The sequence below is a fragment of the Cherax quadricarinatus genome, chromosome 72, assembly GCF_038502225.1.
Source record: "Cherax quadricarinatus isolate ZL_2023a chromosome 72, ASM3850222v1, whole genome shotgun sequence".
NCBI classification, from domain to species: Eukaryota; Metazoa; Arthropoda; class Malacostraca; order Decapoda; family Parastacidae; genus Cherax; species Cherax quadricarinatus.
The window spans coordinates 21,253,724-21,272,039 of record NC_091363.1 but is presented as its reverse complement, the minus strand read 5'-3'; the positions used below and the strand labels follow the sequence as shown (position 1 = coordinate 21,272,039).

At 42.1% G+C, this 18,316-nt stretch overlaps 1 protein-coding gene across 2 annotated transcripts in view; it reads left to right on the top strand.

Annotated features, from left to right (window-relative positions):
• LOC138854858 (neurotrimin-like) overlaps positions 1-18,316 on the top strand; it is a 306,853-nt gene that overhangs the window by 269,223 nt on the left and 19,314 nt on the right. Inside the window, exons 3-5 of one of the 2 annotated variants that reach the window (XM_070100218.1) lie at positions 5,916-6,077; positions 15,692-15,823; positions 17,620-17,907. In XM_070100218.1, the coding sequence (XP_069956319.1) occupies positions 5,916-6,077; positions 15,692-15,823; positions 17,620-17,907 (582 nt within the window). Of the gene's footprint in view, positions 1-5,915; positions 6,078-15,688; positions 15,824-17,619; positions 17,908-18,316 lie in introns of both variants that reach the window. The other variant, XM_070100217.1, reaches the window with a different exon arrangement.

Below are 18,316 nucleotides of genomic sequence, written 5' to 3'. Positions count from 1 at the left end.
AATTATAGGGGAATAAGATTACGGAGTGTACCATGAAAAGGGTACGGCACGGTTATTATTGAAAGAACTGGAGGTAAGACAGAATGCAGGATTGCGGATGAGCAAGGAAGTTTTAGAGTGGGTAGGTTATGTGTAGATCAAGTGTTTACATTGAACCATATATGTGAACAATATTTAGATTAAGGTAGGGAAGCTTTCATTGCATTTATGGATTTAGAAAAGACATATGATAGAGTGGACAGGGGAGCAATGTGGCAGATGTTGCAAGTATATGGAATAGGTGGTAAGTTACTAAATGCTGTAAAGAGTTTTTATGAGGATAGTGAGGCTCAGGTGTGTAGAAGAGAGGGAGACTACTTCCCGGTAAAAGTAGGTCTTAGACAGGGATGTGTAATGTCACAATGGTTGTTTAATATATTTATAGATGGAGTTTTAAAAGAAGTAACTGCTAGGGTGTTCGGGAGAGGGGTGGGATTAAATTATGGGGAAACAAATACAAAATGGGAGCTCACACAGTTACTTTTTGCTGATGATACTGTGCTTATGGGAGATTCTAAAAAAAATTGCAAAGGTTAGTGGACGAGTTTGGGAGTGTGTGTAAAGGTAGAAAGTTGAAAGTGGACATAGATAAGAGTAAAATGATGAGGGTATCAAATGATTTAGATCAAGAAAAATTGGATATCAAATTGGGGAGGAGGAGTATGGAAGAAGTGAATGTTTTCAGATATTTGGGAGTTGACGTGTCAGCAGATGGGTTTATGAAGGATGAGGTTAACCATAGAATTGATGAAGAAAAAGGTAAGTGGTGCGTTGATGTATATGTGGAGACGAAAAACGATATATATGGAGGTATAGAAGGAAATGTATGAAAGTATAGTGGTACCAACACTCTTATATGGGTGTGAAGCTTGGGTTGTAAATGCTGCAGCGAGGAGACGGTTGGAGGCAGTGGAGATGTCCTGTCTAAGGGCAATGTGTGGTGTAAATATTATGCATAAAATTCGGAGTGTGGAAATTAGGAGAAGGTTTGGAGTTAATAAAATTATTAGTCAGAGGGTTGAAGAGGGGTTGAGGTGGTTTGGTCATTTAGAGAGAATGGATCAAAGTAGAATGACATGGAGAGTGCATAAATCTGTAGGGATAGGAAGGAGGGGTAGGGGTCCGCCTCGAAAAGGTTGGAAAGAGAGGGTAAAGGAGGTTTTGTGGGCGAGGGGCTTGGACTTCCAGCAAGCATGTATGTGTGTGTGTTAGGAGTGAATGGAGACGAATGGTTTTTTGGGACCTGACGAGCTGTTGGAGTGTGAGCAGGGTAATATTTAGTGAAGGGATTCAGGGAAACCGGTTATTTTTATATATCCGGACTTGAGTACTGGAAACGGGAAGTACAATGCCTGCACTTTAATTAAAGGAGGGGTTTGGGATATTGGCAGTTTGGAGGGATATGCTATATATCTTTATATATGCTTCTAAACTGTTGTATTTTGAGCACCTCTGCTAAAACAGTGATTGTGTATGAGTGAGGTGAAAGTGTTGAATGATGATGAAAGTATATTATGTTTGGGGATTTTCTTTCTTTTTAGGCCACCCTGCCTTGGTGGGAAACGGCCGACCTGTCGAAAAAAAACGTATATATATATATATATATATATATATATATATATATATATATATATATATATATATATATATATATGTATATATATATATATATGTAAAACTGCTCAATTAGCAAGAACTCATTTAAAATTAAGTCCTTTCTAAAATTTTCTCCTATACGTTTAAAGATATATTTTTTTCATTAATGTTAATTTAAACATTTATAATTTTGCACTAAAAGAATCTTAGAAAACTTACCTAACCTTATTATAACAAGAACAATTTATTTTAGCCTAACCCAACTAAATATATTTTAGATTTGTTTACAATAATTTAATACTAAACAAACACAGTGAAATTTATTTTTTTCGTTAGGTTAAGAATGATTTTGGCGAAATTATTCCATACACAAATTTTCGCTTGTCCTATATGGCAAGATGAGCGTTGCTATTTAAGCCAAGATCGCAAGTTCTGCCTATTCGGCACGACATATATATATATATATATATATATATATATATATATATATATATATATATATATATATATATATATAGAGAGAGAGAGAGAGAGAGAGAGAGAGAGGTATCACCTGTAGAACTGACTAAGGATCTGGTTAATGATAGTGGACAGGTTACTGTTAATGAAGGCAGTGTATAATGATTTATCATTTTAATGATATAATAAGGGTAATCTATAAACTTTTGTTATGTTAGTGACTTGATGAAGTTAGTCTTTAATTAGGGAACAAGAGATTTTAATGAAGGGTGTTAATGATTATTGGTCAGGTTATTGATATAATGAACGTAGTTTATAATTAGTGATGAGCTTAGTGATGCAATGAAGCTTATCATAAGATAAGCTCCATTGTATCAGCTTGATGCAATAATAAAGATAATATTTGAATAATCTGTTAACAAATTGGTTACACATTAAATATTATTTGGTTAATATGTATTAAAGATCTTATTGGCTTTCCATGAGATTTTCTTGTTCATTTGTTATCTACCTTACCCTGGGATGCTGTTGTTCATTTGTTATCTACCTTACCCTGGGATACTGTTGTTCATTTGTTATCTACCTTACCCTGGGATACTGTTGTTCATTTGTTGTCTACCTTACCCTGGGATACTGTTGTTCACTTGTTATCTACCTTACCCTGGGATACTGTTGTTCATTTGTTGTCTACCTTACCCTGGGATACTGTTGTTCACTTGTTATCTACCTTACCCTGGGATACTGTTGTTCATTTGTTATCTAGCTTACCCTGGGATACTGTTGTTCACTTGTTATCTACCTTACCCTGGGATACTGTTGTTCATTTGTTATCTACCTTACCCTGGGATACTGTTGTTCATTTGTTATCTACCTTACCCTGGGATACTGTTGTTCACTTGTTATCTACCTTACCCTGGGATACTGTTGTTCACTTGTTATCTACCTTACCCTGGGATACTGTTGTTCACTTGTTATCTACCTTACCCTGGGATACTGTTGTTCACTTGTTATCTACCTTACCCTGGGATACTGTTGTTCACTTGTTATCTACCTTACCCTGGGATACTGTTGTTCACTTGTTATCTACCTTACCCTGGGATACTGTTGTTCATTTGTTGTCTACCTTACCCTGGGATACTGTTGTTCACTTGTTATCTACCTTACCCTGGGATACTGTTGTTCATTTGTTATCCTTACCCTGGGATACTGTTGTTCACTTGTTATCTACCTTACCCTGGGATACTGTTGTTCATTTGTTATCTACCTTACCCTGGGATACTGTTGTTCATTTGTTATCTACCTTACCCTGGGATACTGTTGTTCACTTGTTATCTACCTTACCCTGGGATACTGTTGTTCATTTGTTATCTACCTTACCCTGGGATACTGTTGTTCACTTGTTATCTACCTTACCCTGGGATACTGTTGTTCACTTGTCATCTACCTTACCCTGGGATACTGTTGTTCACTTGTTATCTACCTTACCCTGGGATACTGTTGTTCACTTGTTATCTACCTTACCCTGGAATACTGTTGTTCACTTGTTATCTACCTTACCCTGGGATACTGTTGTTCACTTGTTATCTACCTTACCCTGGGATACTGTTGTTCACTTGTTATCTACCTTACCCTGGGATACTGTTGTTCACTTGTTATCTACCTTACCCTGGGATACTGTTGTTCACTTGTTATCTACCTTACCCTGGGATACTGTTGTTCACTTGTTATCTACCTTACCCTGGGATACTGTTGTTCACTTGTTATCTACCTTACCCTGGGATACTGTTGTTCACTTGTTATCTACCTTACCCTGGGATACTGTTGTTCACTTGTTATCTTCCTTACCCTGGGATACTGTTGTTCACTTGTTATCTACCTTACCCTGTGATACTGTTGTTCACTTGTTATCTACCTTACCCTGGGATACTGTTGTTCATTTGTTATCTACCTTACCCTGGGATACTGTTGTTCACTTGTTATCTACCTTACCCTGGGATACTGTTGTTCACTTGTTTTCTAGCTTACCCTGGGATACTGTTGTTCACTTGTTATCTACCTTACCCTGGGATACTGTTGTTCACTTGTTATCTACCTTACCTTGGGATACTGTTGTTCACTTGTTTTCTAGCTTACCCTGGGATACTGTTGTTCACTTATCTACCTTACCCTGGGATACTGTTGTTCACTTGTTATCTACCTTACCCTGGGATACTGTTGTTCTAGCTTACCCTTGTTATCTACCTTACCCTGGGATACTGTTGTTCACTTGTTATCTACCTTACTTGTTTTCTGTTATCTACCTTACCCTGGGATACTGTTGTTCACTTGTTTTCTGCCTTACCCTGGGATACTGTTGTTTACTTGTTTTCTAGCTTACCCTGGGATACTGTTGTTCACTTGTTTTCTAGCTTACCCTGGGATACTGTTGTTCACTTGTTTTCTAGCTTACCCTGGGATACTGTTGTTTACTTGTTTTCTAGCTTACCCTGGGATACTGTTGTTCACTTGTTTTCTAGCTTACCCTGGGATACTGTTGTTCACTTGTTATCTACCTTACCCTGGGATACTGTTGTTCACTTGTTATCTACCTTACCCTGGGATACTGTTGTTCACTTGTTATCTACCTTACCCTGGGATACTGTTGTTCACTTAACTTGTTTTCTGCCTTACTCTGGGATACTGTTGTTCACTTGTTATCTACCTTACCCTGGGATACTGTTGTTCACTTAACTTGTTTTCTGCCTTACTCTGGGATACTGTTGTTCACTTGTTTTCTAGCTTACCCTGGGATACTGTTGTTCACTTGTTTTCTAGCTTACCCTGGGATACTGTTGTTCACTTGTTTTCTAGCTTACCCTGGGATACTGTTGTTCACTTGTTTTCTAGCTTACCCTGGGATACTGTTGTTCACTTGTTTTCTAGCTTACCCTGGGATACTGTTGTTTACTTGTTTTCTAGCTTACCCTGGGATACTGTTGTTCACTTGTTTTCTAGCTTACCCTGGGATACTGTTGTTCACTTAACTTGTTTTCTGCCTTACTCTGGGATACTGTTGTTCACTTGTTTTCTAGCTTACCCTGGGATACTGTTGTTTACTTGTTTTCTAGCTTACCCTGGGATACTGTTGTTCACTTGTTTTCTAGCTTACCCTGGGATACTGTTGCTCACTCAACTTGTTTTTTTGCTTTACCTTGGAATACTGCTGTTTACTTAACATGACTCACGAAATTGTAATGACACGATTGCAAACAAGCCATACCACGGATGGGTCTGAACCCGCGATCAGAGTCTCAAAACTCCAGACCGTCGCTGCCTTACCCTGGGATACTGTTGTTCACCTAACTTCTTTTCTGCCTTACCCTGGGATACTGTTGTTCACCTAACTTCTTTTCTGCCTTACCCTGGGATACTGTTGTTCACCTAACTTCTTTCCTGCCTTACCCTGGGATACTGTTGTTCACCTAACTTCTTTCCTGCCTTACCCTAGGATACTATTGTTCACCTAACTTCTTTCCTGCCTTACCCTGGGATACTGTTGTTCACGTAACTTCTTTCCTGCCTTACCCTGCGATATTGTTTTCTGTCTTACCATGGGAGTCATTTTCACTTAAAATCTTTCTGACTTTTCCAGCGTTACACTAGTTTGATTAACAAGTTTCTGACATTCCCATATTACAGTCTGACTTCCCCTAGGTTATATAATTTCAATTACTATGTTTCTGACTTTCCATGGGTTACACCTGTTTATTTAACATCTTTGTCTTCCACTGGGTTACACATGTTCATTTAATATCTTTCTGGCTTTCCCTGGGTATTTTCAGTACCTCCTCAGTTTGTAGACGCGGAGAGCAGTCAGTCACACGTGTCAGTACAGGAGAGCGACGACGTACGACTGGTGTGTCGCGCTACAGGTGTTCCCAAGCCTCGCATACGCTGGACCAGAGAGGATGGTCTACCCTTCACAACCTCCAGAGGCAGCCAAGGTTGGTAATAGTGTTGGTTGTACTGACTTCTGACTTGCTCAAGCTAAGGCAGCTGCCTCTTTGCATTTTCTCACTCTGATGTCATGCACTCTGAGTGCTCTCACTCTTTTATCTCATTCATTTTCATGTCTCACTCTCAGCTCCCTCACTATCATCGCTGACACTATTATTTCTCCCCCTTAAATATTTCAAACTGTCTCATCATCTCACAAATTTTGCATCTTTCTCACTCTCTTAACTATCATTCATTTTCATCTCCAGCCTTTACTCTCATCTATCACTTTCATTTCCAACAGTCACCTCTCACCTCCCTCATTCACTCCCTCACTCTCATCACCAGCTTTCTCTCATTTCCCAAGTTCACTCTCGTCTCTAGCACTCCCTCTCATTTCCCAAAATTACTCTCATCTCCCATGCCTATTCTCATTTCTCACTCATCTCCCACACTCACCCTCCCACGCTTTCTCCCATCTCCTACACTCACTCTCATCTCCCTCACTCATTATCATCTCCCTCACTCATTATCATCTCCCTCACTCATTATCATCTCCCTCACTCATTATCATCTTTCTCACCTCCCAGTTTACTGTAATATAAATACAAATATACATACAAAGTTGTCTAGATTCTGAAATAGTTTTAAGATATTTTGAATTGATATAGTGAAGTTATAACTGTGGAATGCCTTTTCCGATCAACTTCAAACTATTTTCACTGGAGTGTTTTAACACAAGGTTCGTATTGTTATTATGCTTTATTGGTTTCAGTTTAATTTTTTTATTAAATTGTGATGTTGGTAAGCATTCATTTTTTTTGATCGGCTACAAAATATTAGCTGTATGACCCTGGTAGGTTTAGCGTTTCATTTTGATAATAATAGAAAATATTAATCCAGTTGCATTCGGGATCATCTGGCAGTTCTGCTACACAATTCGAGGGACCTTCCCTCGAATTGTGTGACTCTTCCCAGCTAGTTAGAGACAGACTGGTTATAAATGACCATAATTTTTAAAGGGGTGGACCGGTAAGCCAGCGGAAGGCCTCGGTCAGATGACCAAAAGCTCCAAAGGCGGGTCATCATCTGACTAAGACCCGCGTCAGGAAACATTTGTCCTGTTTCCTGACGAACCTTACCTAACCTAACCTAACCTAACCTAACCTAACCTAACCGAACCTTATCTAACCTAACCTCTTCCCAGCTGCCATTGGAAAAACAAACTGTCCAATACAGTGTTTGAGTCCCCCTGGACAATATACCTTGGACTTGGCCAGTGTTAAGGCCGTAACTGGAATATTTCAAGCGCAGGGCTTTCCTTCTCTACTATAGGGTCAGAACAGTCTTTCAGAGAGGACATCGTTCCCAATACGTAGTTATGCGTCTCTCAAAGAAAATTCTCCCGATACTCTTGTTTTCAGAAAACCCTTGAAGTATTACGAATAAAAAAAATCAGAGTAACGTGACATACATTGCAACCATATGCCATTAACAGGATATTATGCTTTAATGTAAATGGTTAAGAAAATCAACAAGTGTAAGAATGAGACTTAAGTAATATTTGGGAATCTTGTGCAAATGTTTCACCAGCCAGTTGCTTCTTCACTCCAGGACAGAGAAGAAAGGTGGAAGATCAGGAGAATGGTGGTAATTATATCCTCAGCCTGGAGTCAATGTGCTCAATCCATCAATCTTGAGGAAAGTACATTTCTCAACAATGATAGACTGAACACATGAACTTCAAGTGGCCCGGTGGCCTGGTGGCTAAAGCTCCCGCTTCACACACGGAGGGCCCGGGTTCGATTCCCGGCGGGTGGAAACATTTCGACACGTTTCCTTACACCTGTTGTCCTGTTCACCTAGCAGCAAATAGGTACCTGGGTGTTAGTCGACTGGTGTGGGTCGCATCCTGGGGGACAAGATTAAGGACCCCAATGGAAATAAGTTAGACAGTCCTCGATGACGCACTGACTTTCTTGGGTTATCATGGGTGGCTAACCCTCCGGGGTTAAAAATCCGAACGAAATCTTATCTTAAGGTGAGGGACTCATTACCTCAGACGTCTCATGATCATCCACTGCTCTATATTGCACCGAAGAAGCAACTGGTTGGAGGAACATTTCCACATTAAAGATTCCCAGATGTTGTAAATGTCTCTCACTCTATATTTTGCTTTAAGTATCTTCTGAGGTGGAAGGTATCCCTTCAATACAGATCAGTTAGCCCCAGTATCCCTTAACAGAGCAACAGACATGTAAATCTGACTACCGTATCGACATGTTCCTACACATCAGAGAGTAGCCAAATGCAGTAGGACCCCATATCCGTAGTACACAACCCGTACATAGGAAATAGGAGATAAGTTGATAATAATTTAATAATAAACAAACTCATTGAGATATATTTGTTCGTTAGGTTCAGAATATTTTTTTGCGAAATTATTGCATACACAAATTTTCGCTTGCCTTATTCGGCAAGATGAGCGTTGCTGTTTAAGCCAAAATCGCAAGTTTTACCTATATGGCATGACATTATATATATATATATATATATATATATATATATATATATATATATATATATATATATATATATATATATATATATATATATATATGCAAAACAACCACTCTGAAAGAATAGAGAAATTCCAAGCGCTTTCGTGATTACTCACATTATCAAGGAAGTATCATAGTTGTTTTGCATATTCTGAAATCACCTGTTTACTGTGATCTTATTGCTGTATAGTCCTTGTGGCTTAGCGCTTCTTTTTGATTATAATAATAATGTGATTTTATTGCATATATATATATATATATATATATACATTATATATATATATATATATATATACATATATATATATATATATACAAAGCAACCATTGGGGGGGTAGAATGATAGCTCTAGGCCTTTCGTGTTGCAATCAACACATGAGAAGTTTGCAAAATTGCAGACAGGACGGTGTCCAGGCAAATAACGTTACAAGAGAACCGCCTTCACTGTTGTGCTCTCAGGCACAACAGTTGTGCTCTCAGGCACAACAGTTGTGCTCTCAGGCACAACAGTTGTGCTCTCAGGCACAACAGTGGTGCTCTCAGGCACAACAGTTGTGCTCTCAGGCACAACAGTTGTGCTCTCAGGCACAACAGTGGTGCTCTCAGGCACAACAGTGGTGCTCTCAGGCACAACAGTGGTGCTCTCAGGCACAACAGTGGTGCTCTCAGGCACAACAGTGGTGCTCTCAGGCACAACAGTGGTGCTCTCAGGCACAACAGTGGTGCTCTCAGGCACAACAGTGGTGCCCTCAGGCACAACAGTGGTGCTCTCAGGCACAACAGTGGTGCTCTCAGGCACAACAGTTGTGCTCTCAGACACAACAGTGGGGCTCTCAGACACAACTGTTGTGCTCTCAGGCACAACAGTGGTGCTCTCAGACACAACAGTTGTGCTCTCAGACACAACAGTTGTGCTCTCAGGCACAACAGTGGTGCTCTCAGGCACAACAGTGGTGCTCTCAGACACAACAGTTGTGCTCTCAGACACAACAGTTGTGCTCTCAGACACAACAGTTGTGCTCTCAGACACAACAGTTGTGCTCTCAGACACAACAGTTGTGCTCTCAGACACAACAGTTGTGCTCTCAGACACAACAGTTGTGCCCTCAGGCACAACAGTGGTGCTCTCAGACACAACAGTTGTGCTCTCAGGCACAACAGTGGTGCTCTCAGACACAACAGTTGTGCTCTCAGACACAACAGTTGTACCCTCAGGCACAACAGTTGTACTCTTAGGCACAAAAGTTGTACTCTCAGGCACAACAGTTGTACTCTCAGGCACAACAGTTGTACCCTCAGGCACAACAGTTGTACCCTCAGGCACAACAGTTGTACTCTCAGGCACAACAGTTGTACTCTCATGCACAACAGTTGTACTCTCAGGCACAACAGTTGTACTCTCAGGCACAACAGTTGTACTCTCAGGCACAACAGTTGTACTCTCATGCACAACAGTTGTACTCTCAGGCACAACAGTTGTACTCTCAGGCACAACAGTTGTACTCTCAGGCACAACAGTTGTACTCTCAGGCACAACAGTTGTACTCTCAGGCACAACAGTTGTACTCTCAGGCACAACAGTTGTACTCTCAGGCACAACAGTTGTACTCTCAGGCACAACAGTTGTACTCTCAGGCACAACAGTTGTACTCTCAGGCACAACAGTTGTACTCTCAGGCACAACAGTTGTACTCTCAGGCACAACAGTTGTGCTCTCAGGCACAACAGTTGTACTCTCAGGCACAACAGTTGTACCCTCAGGCACAACAGTTGTGCTCTCAGGCACAACAGTTGTGCTCTCAGGCACAACAGTTGTACTCTCAGGCACAACAGTTGTACTCTCAGGCACAACAGTTGTACCCTCAGGCACAACAGTTGTACCCTCAGGCACAACAGTGGTGCTCTCAGGCACAACAGTGGTGCTCTCAGGCACAGCAGTGGTGCTGTCAGGCACAACAGTTGTACTCTCAGGCACAACAGTGGTGCTCTCAGGCACAACAGTTGTACTCTCAGGCACAACAGTTGTACTCTCAGGCACAACAGTTGTACTCTCAGGCACAACAGTTGTACCCTCAGGCACAACAGTGGTGGTCTCAGGCACAACAGTGGTGCTCTCAGGCACAACAGTGGTGCTCTCAGGCACAACAGTGGTGCTCTCAGGCACAACAGTGGTGCTCTCAGGCACAACAGTTGTACCCTCAGGCACAACAGTTGTACCCTCAGGCACAACAGTGGTGCTCTCAGGCACAACAGTGGTACTCTCAGGCACAACAGTTGTACCCTCAGGCACAACAGTTGTACTCTCAGGCACAACAGTGGTGCTCTCAGGCACAACAGTGGTGTTCTCAGGCACAACAGTTGTGCTCTCAGGCACAACAGTTGTACCCTCAGGCACAACAGTGGTGCTCTCAGGCACAACAGTGGTGCTCTCAGGCACAACAGTGGTGCTCTCAGACACAACAGTGGTGCTCTCAGACACAACAGTGGTGCTCTCAGGCACAACAGTGGTGCTCTCAGGCACAACAGTGGTGCTCTCAGGCACAACAGTGGTGCTCTCAGAAACAACAGCGGTGCTCTCAGGCACAACAGTTGTACCCTCAGGCACAACAGTGGTGCTCTCAGGCACAACAGTGGTGCTCTCAGGCACAACAGTGGTGCTCTCAGACACAACAGTAGTGCTCTCAGACACAACAGTGGTGCTCTCAGACACAACAGTGGTGCTCTCAGGCACAACAGTGGTGCTCTCAGACACAACAGTGGTGCTCTCAGAAACAACAGTGGTGCTCTCAGGCACAACAGTTGTACCCTCAGGCACAACAGTGGTGCTCTCAGGCACAACAGTGGTGCTCTCAGGCACAACAGTGGTGCTCTCAGACACAACAGTGGTGCTCTCAGACACAACAGTGGTGCTCTCAGACACAACAGTGGTGCTCTCAGGCACAACAGTGGTGCTCTCAGGCACAACAGTGGTGCTCTCAGACACAACAGTGGTGCTCTCAGGCACAACAGTTGTGCTCTCAGACACAACAGTTGTGCTCTCAGACACAACAGTGGTGCTCTCAGACACAACAGTGGTGCTCTCAGACACAACAGTGGTGCTCTCAGACACAACAGTGGTGCTCTCAGGCACAACAGTGGTGCTCTCAGACACAACAGTGGTGCTCTCAGAAACAACAGTGGTGCTCTCAGGCACAACAGTTGTACCCTCAGGCACAACAGTGGTGCTCTCAGGCACAACAGTGGTGCTCTCAGGCACAACAGTGGTGCTCTCAGGCACAACAGTGGTGCTCTCAGGCACAACAGTGGTGCTCTCAGACACAACAGTGGTGCTCTCAGACACAACAGTGGTGCTCTCAGGCACAACAGTGGTGCTCTCAGGCACAACAGTGGTGCTCTCAGGCACAACAGTGGTGCTCTCAGGCACAACAGTGGTGCTCTCAGGCACAACAGTGGTGCTCTCAGGCACAACAGTGGTGCTCTCAGGCACAACAGTGGTGCTCTCAGGCACAACAGTGGTGCTCTCAGGCACAACAGTGGTGCTCTCAGGCACAACAGTGGTGCTCTCAGGCACAACAGTGGTGCTCTCAGGCACAACAGTGGTGCTCTCAGACACAACAGTGGTGCTCTCAGGCACAACAGTGGTGCTCTCAGGCACAACAGTGGTGCTCTCAGGCACAACAGTGGTGCTCTCAGGCACAACAGTGGTGCTCTCAGACACAACAGTGGTGCTCTCAGGCACAACAGTGGTGCTCTCAGGCACAACAGTGGTGCTCTCAGGCACAACAGTGGTGCTCTCAGGCACAACAGTGGTGCTCTCAGGCACAACAGTGGTGCTCTCAGACACAACAGTGGTGCTCTCAGACACAACAGTGGTGCTCTCAGGCACAACAGTGGTGCTCTCAGACACAACAGTGGTGCTCTCAGACACAACAGTGGTGCTCTCAGGCACAACAGTGGTGCTCTCAGACACAACAGTGGTGCTCTCAGGCACAACAGTGGTGCTCTCAGGCACAACAGTGGTGCTCTCAGACACAACAGTGGTGCTCTCAGACACAACAGTGGTGCTCTCAGGCACAACAGTGGTGCTCTCAGACACAACAGTGGTGCTCTCAGGCACAACAGTGGTGCTCTCAGGCACAACAGTGGTGCTCTCAGACACAACAGTGGTGCTCTCAGACACAACAGTGGTGCTCTCAGGCACAACAGTGGTGCTCTCAGACACAACAGTGGTGCTCTCAGGCACAACAGTGGTGCTCTCAGGCACAACAGTGGTGCTCTCAGGCACAACAGTGGTGCTCTCAGACACAACAGTGGTGCTCTCAGGCACAACAGTGGTGCTCTCAGACACAACAGTGGTGCTCTCAGGCACAACAGTGGTGCTCTCAGGCACAACAGTGGTGCTCTCAGGCACAACAGTGGTGCTCTCAGGCACAACAGTGGTGCTCTCAGGCACAACAGTGGTGCTCTCAGACACAACAGTGGTGCTCTCAGACACAACAGTGGTGCTCTCAGGCACAACAGTGGTGCTCTCAGACACAACAGTGGTGCTCTCAGACACAACAGTGGTGCTCTCAGGCACAACAGTGGTGCTCTCAGACACAACAGTGGTGCTCTCAGGCACAACAGTGGTGCTCTCAGACACAACAGTGGTGCTCTCAGGCACAACAGTGGTGCTCTCAGGCACAACAGTGGTGCTCTCAGGCACAACAGTGGTGCTCTCAGGCACAACAGTGGTGCTCTCAGGCACAACAGTGGTGCTCTCAGACACAACAGTGGTGCTCTCAGACACAACAGTGGTGCTCTCAGGCACAACAGTGGTGCTCTCAGACACAACAGTGGTGCTCTCAGACACAACAGTGGTGCTCTCAGGCACAACAGTGGTGCTCTCAGACACAACAGTGGTGCTCTCAGGCACAACAGTGGTGCTCTTAGACACAACAGTGGTGCTCTCAGGCACAACAGTGCACATAGCCAGAAAGAGGAATATTACAGAATAAGAAAAAGTCCAACAAGCATTGATATTGTAACATTATTTTTTTTATTAACACATCAGCCGTCTCCCACCAAGGCTGGGTGGCCCGAGAAAGAAAAACTTTCATCATTAACTCCATCACTGTCTTGCAAGAGGGGTGCTTCCACTACAATTATAAATCTGCAACATTAACACCCCGCCGGGTCACCATCTGGAGAAGACCCGGGCCGGAAGTACCGGAGAATCAACAAGAAGAAGAATTAACACCCTGAACGAAATTAACCTGGTAATCAAAAATTTCGTCACATTCTGCTATGACATCAATAATTTTAAATGTATAATTATATTGTCAGTGATATAGAAGTCACTGGCAATTATATCCACCATAGGACAATGTGACCATTTAAATTGCAATAGAAAACGGTACCATATATAGGGAAGACTTGTAAATTTTTAAGCTATGTAAAGGAAATGGGGCTCATTAAAATAAACTCATTAAGGGGGACTATTAAAATATCAATGCTTGTGGGATTTTTTCTAATGCTATGGGCACTGTTGTGCCTAAGGGCACTTCTGGTACCCTCTCTCTCCGTCCGTTCCTCCAGTACAGGCGGTCCTCTGGGGACGTTATTTGCCTGGATACCCTCCTCCTCTGCAATTTTGCAAAGCACCTAATATGTTGATTGCAACACAAAAGGCCTATAGCTGTCATTCTCTCTCTCTCTCTCTCTCTCTCTTTCTCTCTCTTTCTCTTTCTCTATCTTTATATATATATATATATTATATATATATATTATATATATATTATATATATATATATATTATGTGTATATATATGTATAGTTCCTTGATAATGTGAGAAGTCACGAAAGCGCTTGGAATTTGTCTATTCTTTCAGAGTGGTTGTTTTGCATATTCTGAAATCACCTGTTTACTGTGATCTTATTGCATATATATATATATATATATATATATATATATATATATATATATATATATATATATATATATATATATATATATATATATATATATATATATATATATTCTCCTCACTTAGCGACTTACTAGTTTACCGACAACTCTGACTTACGACGGGCTCGCTGTTCATTATGCATACCTAAATAATGAATATTAGAGCTGATTTCCTCTATTTGTTACAATAAACAGTACACTACTATACAAAAAATTAAAAAAAAATACTAAAAATGCAATAAATGGTGCAAAGGTGACATTAAAACATTATCAAAGATGGTTGACACAAACCCACTACCATTATAGTATGCTCCTCACTTAGCGATGAATTCTTTTAACGACGTGATCTTACGAACGGAACTCCGTGTTTAAATGAGGAGAGGCTGTGTGTATTATATATATATATATATATATATATATATATATATATATATATATATATATATATATATATATATATATATATATATATATATATATATATATATGTTCTTCTCTTTTTTAGTAAATGTCTACAGGAGAAGGGGTTACTAGCCCATTGCTCCCGGCATTTTAGTCGCCTCATACGACACGCATGGCTTACGGAGGAAAGATTCTTTTCCACTTCCCCATGGACAATAGAAGAAATAAAGAAGAACAAGAGCTATTTAGAAAAAGGAGAAAAACCTAGATGTATGTATATATGTATGCATGTGCGTGTCTGTGAAGTGTGACCAAAGTGTAAGTAGGAGTAGCAAGATATCCCTGTTATCTAGCGTGTTTATGAGACAGAAAAAGAAACCAGCAATCCTACCATCATGCAAAACAGTTACAGGTTTGTGTTTCACAGTCATCTGGCAGGACGGTAGTACTTCCCTGGGTGGTTGTTGTCTACCAACGTATATATATATATATATATATATATATATATATATATATATATATATATATATATATATATATATATATACACACACACACACACACGTGTTTGTATGTTAGTGAAACTTCACGTACCGCTGACTGTCCCTTCATTATCAGAAAGGATAACAGAGCCTAATGATTTAAACTCCTATTAATGTTTCCTTTTTCCTTGCTTTTAATCGCCTGGTTTTATTTCTTTCTCTACCAGCAGCGGTTAAGTTCATTGATTCCGGGGAGCTGATGTTGAAGGGCGTCACACGCAAGGATATGGGCGCCTATCTTTGTATTGCCACCAACAAAGTCCCTCCTTCCATCAGCAAGAGAATTGTCCTCAATGTCCACTGTAAGATATCTTTATGTCATCTGGAATTTCTCTTGATATTTGGTTTGTAAGTTAACTTGACGTTCTTGATGTTCTTTGCAAGTTATCTTGATGCTTTCTAAGTTTTTTTTTTAATAAATGTTTTCTCCATCACTAACACTATCACTGCTTTGCCAAAGGTGCAAATTTCCCCATTCTTTAGAGTGCACGTACTCAAGTGCGGCTAATTGAGTGCAGGACTCAAGTCCGGCTAACTGAAATTGAGTCCTTGTCACACTCCAACTACTCCTCAGGTCCTAATAAATAATTTATCTGGACTCACACATGCCTGTTGGATGTTTAACCCTTTCCGCACACAACCTCATTTATCGCCTCCTTCCATCCTTTCCTATGTACGGTGAATATTTTTGTCACTCGGGCCGCTTCCCACTTAGGTACAGTGACCAAACATCGACGAAAACATTTGTTACCTGTTCACTCACTGTCCTACCAGAAATGTTCTGACATCACAGTTCAGATGGCTTTCCATACTGCAACATCCTCACCTCTCCCTCAGAGTGTAAACACTGTACTTCCATCCTTCGGGACTCAAATCCTTGTAACCAGTTTTGCTGAATTCGTTCATAAACACTGTACTTCCATCCTTCGGGACTCAAATCCTTGTAACCAGTTTTGCTGAATTCGTGAACGAATGAACGAATTCAGCAAAACTGGTTACAAGGATTTGAGTCCCGAAGGATGGAAGTACAGTGTTTACACTCTGAGGGAGAGGTGAGGATGTTGCAGTATGGAAAGCCATCTGAACTGTGATGTCAGAACATTTCTGGTAGGACAGTGAGTGAACAGGTAACAAATGTTTTCGTCGATGTTTGGTCACTGTACCTGATTGGGAAACGGCCCACAGCACTTCCCACTACTCCTGAAAAGATCACATAACCTGTTGGTTCTTCAAGCCCCAGTATTCAAAACCTTTACTCTCTTCATTCTTTTTGGCAGACCACTATTCATCCCTACCTCCACTCTAGATTTACATGTCCACCTCCGCATTCTGTAAATGTCAAAAGTACCTCAACACATCTTTCTCAGTCTTCAGAATATTACTTTTGTTAACGCCACATCTCTTTCTAATCATCAAATTCCAAATGCTCTGCATAATATTCACACCACATATTGCCCTCAAATACTATATCTCTACTACCGCCAGCCTCCTCCTCCTCCTCCTCATCGAAAAACTGAAAAATTAAGCTTCTTACTTACACCACAGTGTCGGCAGCACTATACACTGTTACAGTCTCCGTTTCTTGCCTTCATGGATAAAGTTCTTTGACCTCACATATGCCTTAGTGCACCAACCCCCTTTTTTTCTGTCATTTTTATTCTTCACCTCAGAGGAAATATATACACATAAACAGTACAATGTGATCCTTTATTGACAACATTTCGCCCACACAGTGGTCTTTATCAAGTCACAAACAGATCTGTTTGTGGATTGATAAAGGCCACTGTCAATGAAGGATCACATTATACTTATGTGTTTATATTTCCATTGTGTCGGTATTTTATACCATTTATTTCCATGGTTCACCTCACCACTTACAAAACCTTCTGCTGACGAGTCCACTCCCAAATATCTGAAGATACTTATCTCTTAAATACTCTTTCATTTCAATTTAATATATCATTGTCTATATTGTTGATACTCTCTTCACCATGCTCTGTCTATGTGTACTTTTAATTTTGTTATGACTGTTACTTTCTAAACCATAAGTACACCTAAGCTACTTAAATGTGAATTAATTTTATATACGTGTTGACAGTCCAGCCGCTGATCACAGTGCCCAACCAGCTGGTGGGTGCCCCAGTAGGCACATCAGTGACATTGGAGTGTCAAGTAGCGGCCTTCCCTAATGCTGTCCACTTTTGGCGTTTCAACAATCAATTACTGATCAACTCCAGCAGACAGGAGACGCAGGAGCTAAGAACTGGTTATACCACCACCATGAAACTACTTCTTAGGAACCTAAGGCACAAGGAAGACTTTGGAACTTACGTCTGCGGTGCCAAGAACTCCCTGGGAGAGACGGAGAGTAACGTCAGACTTTATGGTAAGATTCTGTTATAAGTGTTGAGTCCAAACCCAACAGTATGTTTCTGTTGTTGACTTCAGAAACTGTGGTATGTTGTTGTTATTAAGAGTGTAGATACCAGACAGTACCGTTGCCGTTGAGAATACTGACGTCAGACTCCGCCGTATGTGGATTTTATTGAGAGTATAAATGACAAACTCTATGGTATATTATCAGTGGGAATATAAATGCTAAACTCGACACCATGTTGCTGTTGTTCAGTGAGAGTATAGATACCAGACTTGGTGATGAAACTCCCACTGTGACACTGCAACTGTGACACTGCAACTGTGACATCGATAGTGTGACATTAAAACTGTGACACTTCCACCATAACATTTGTACTCTGTCACATCAGTTATGACACTCTCACCTTTAACAACCCACC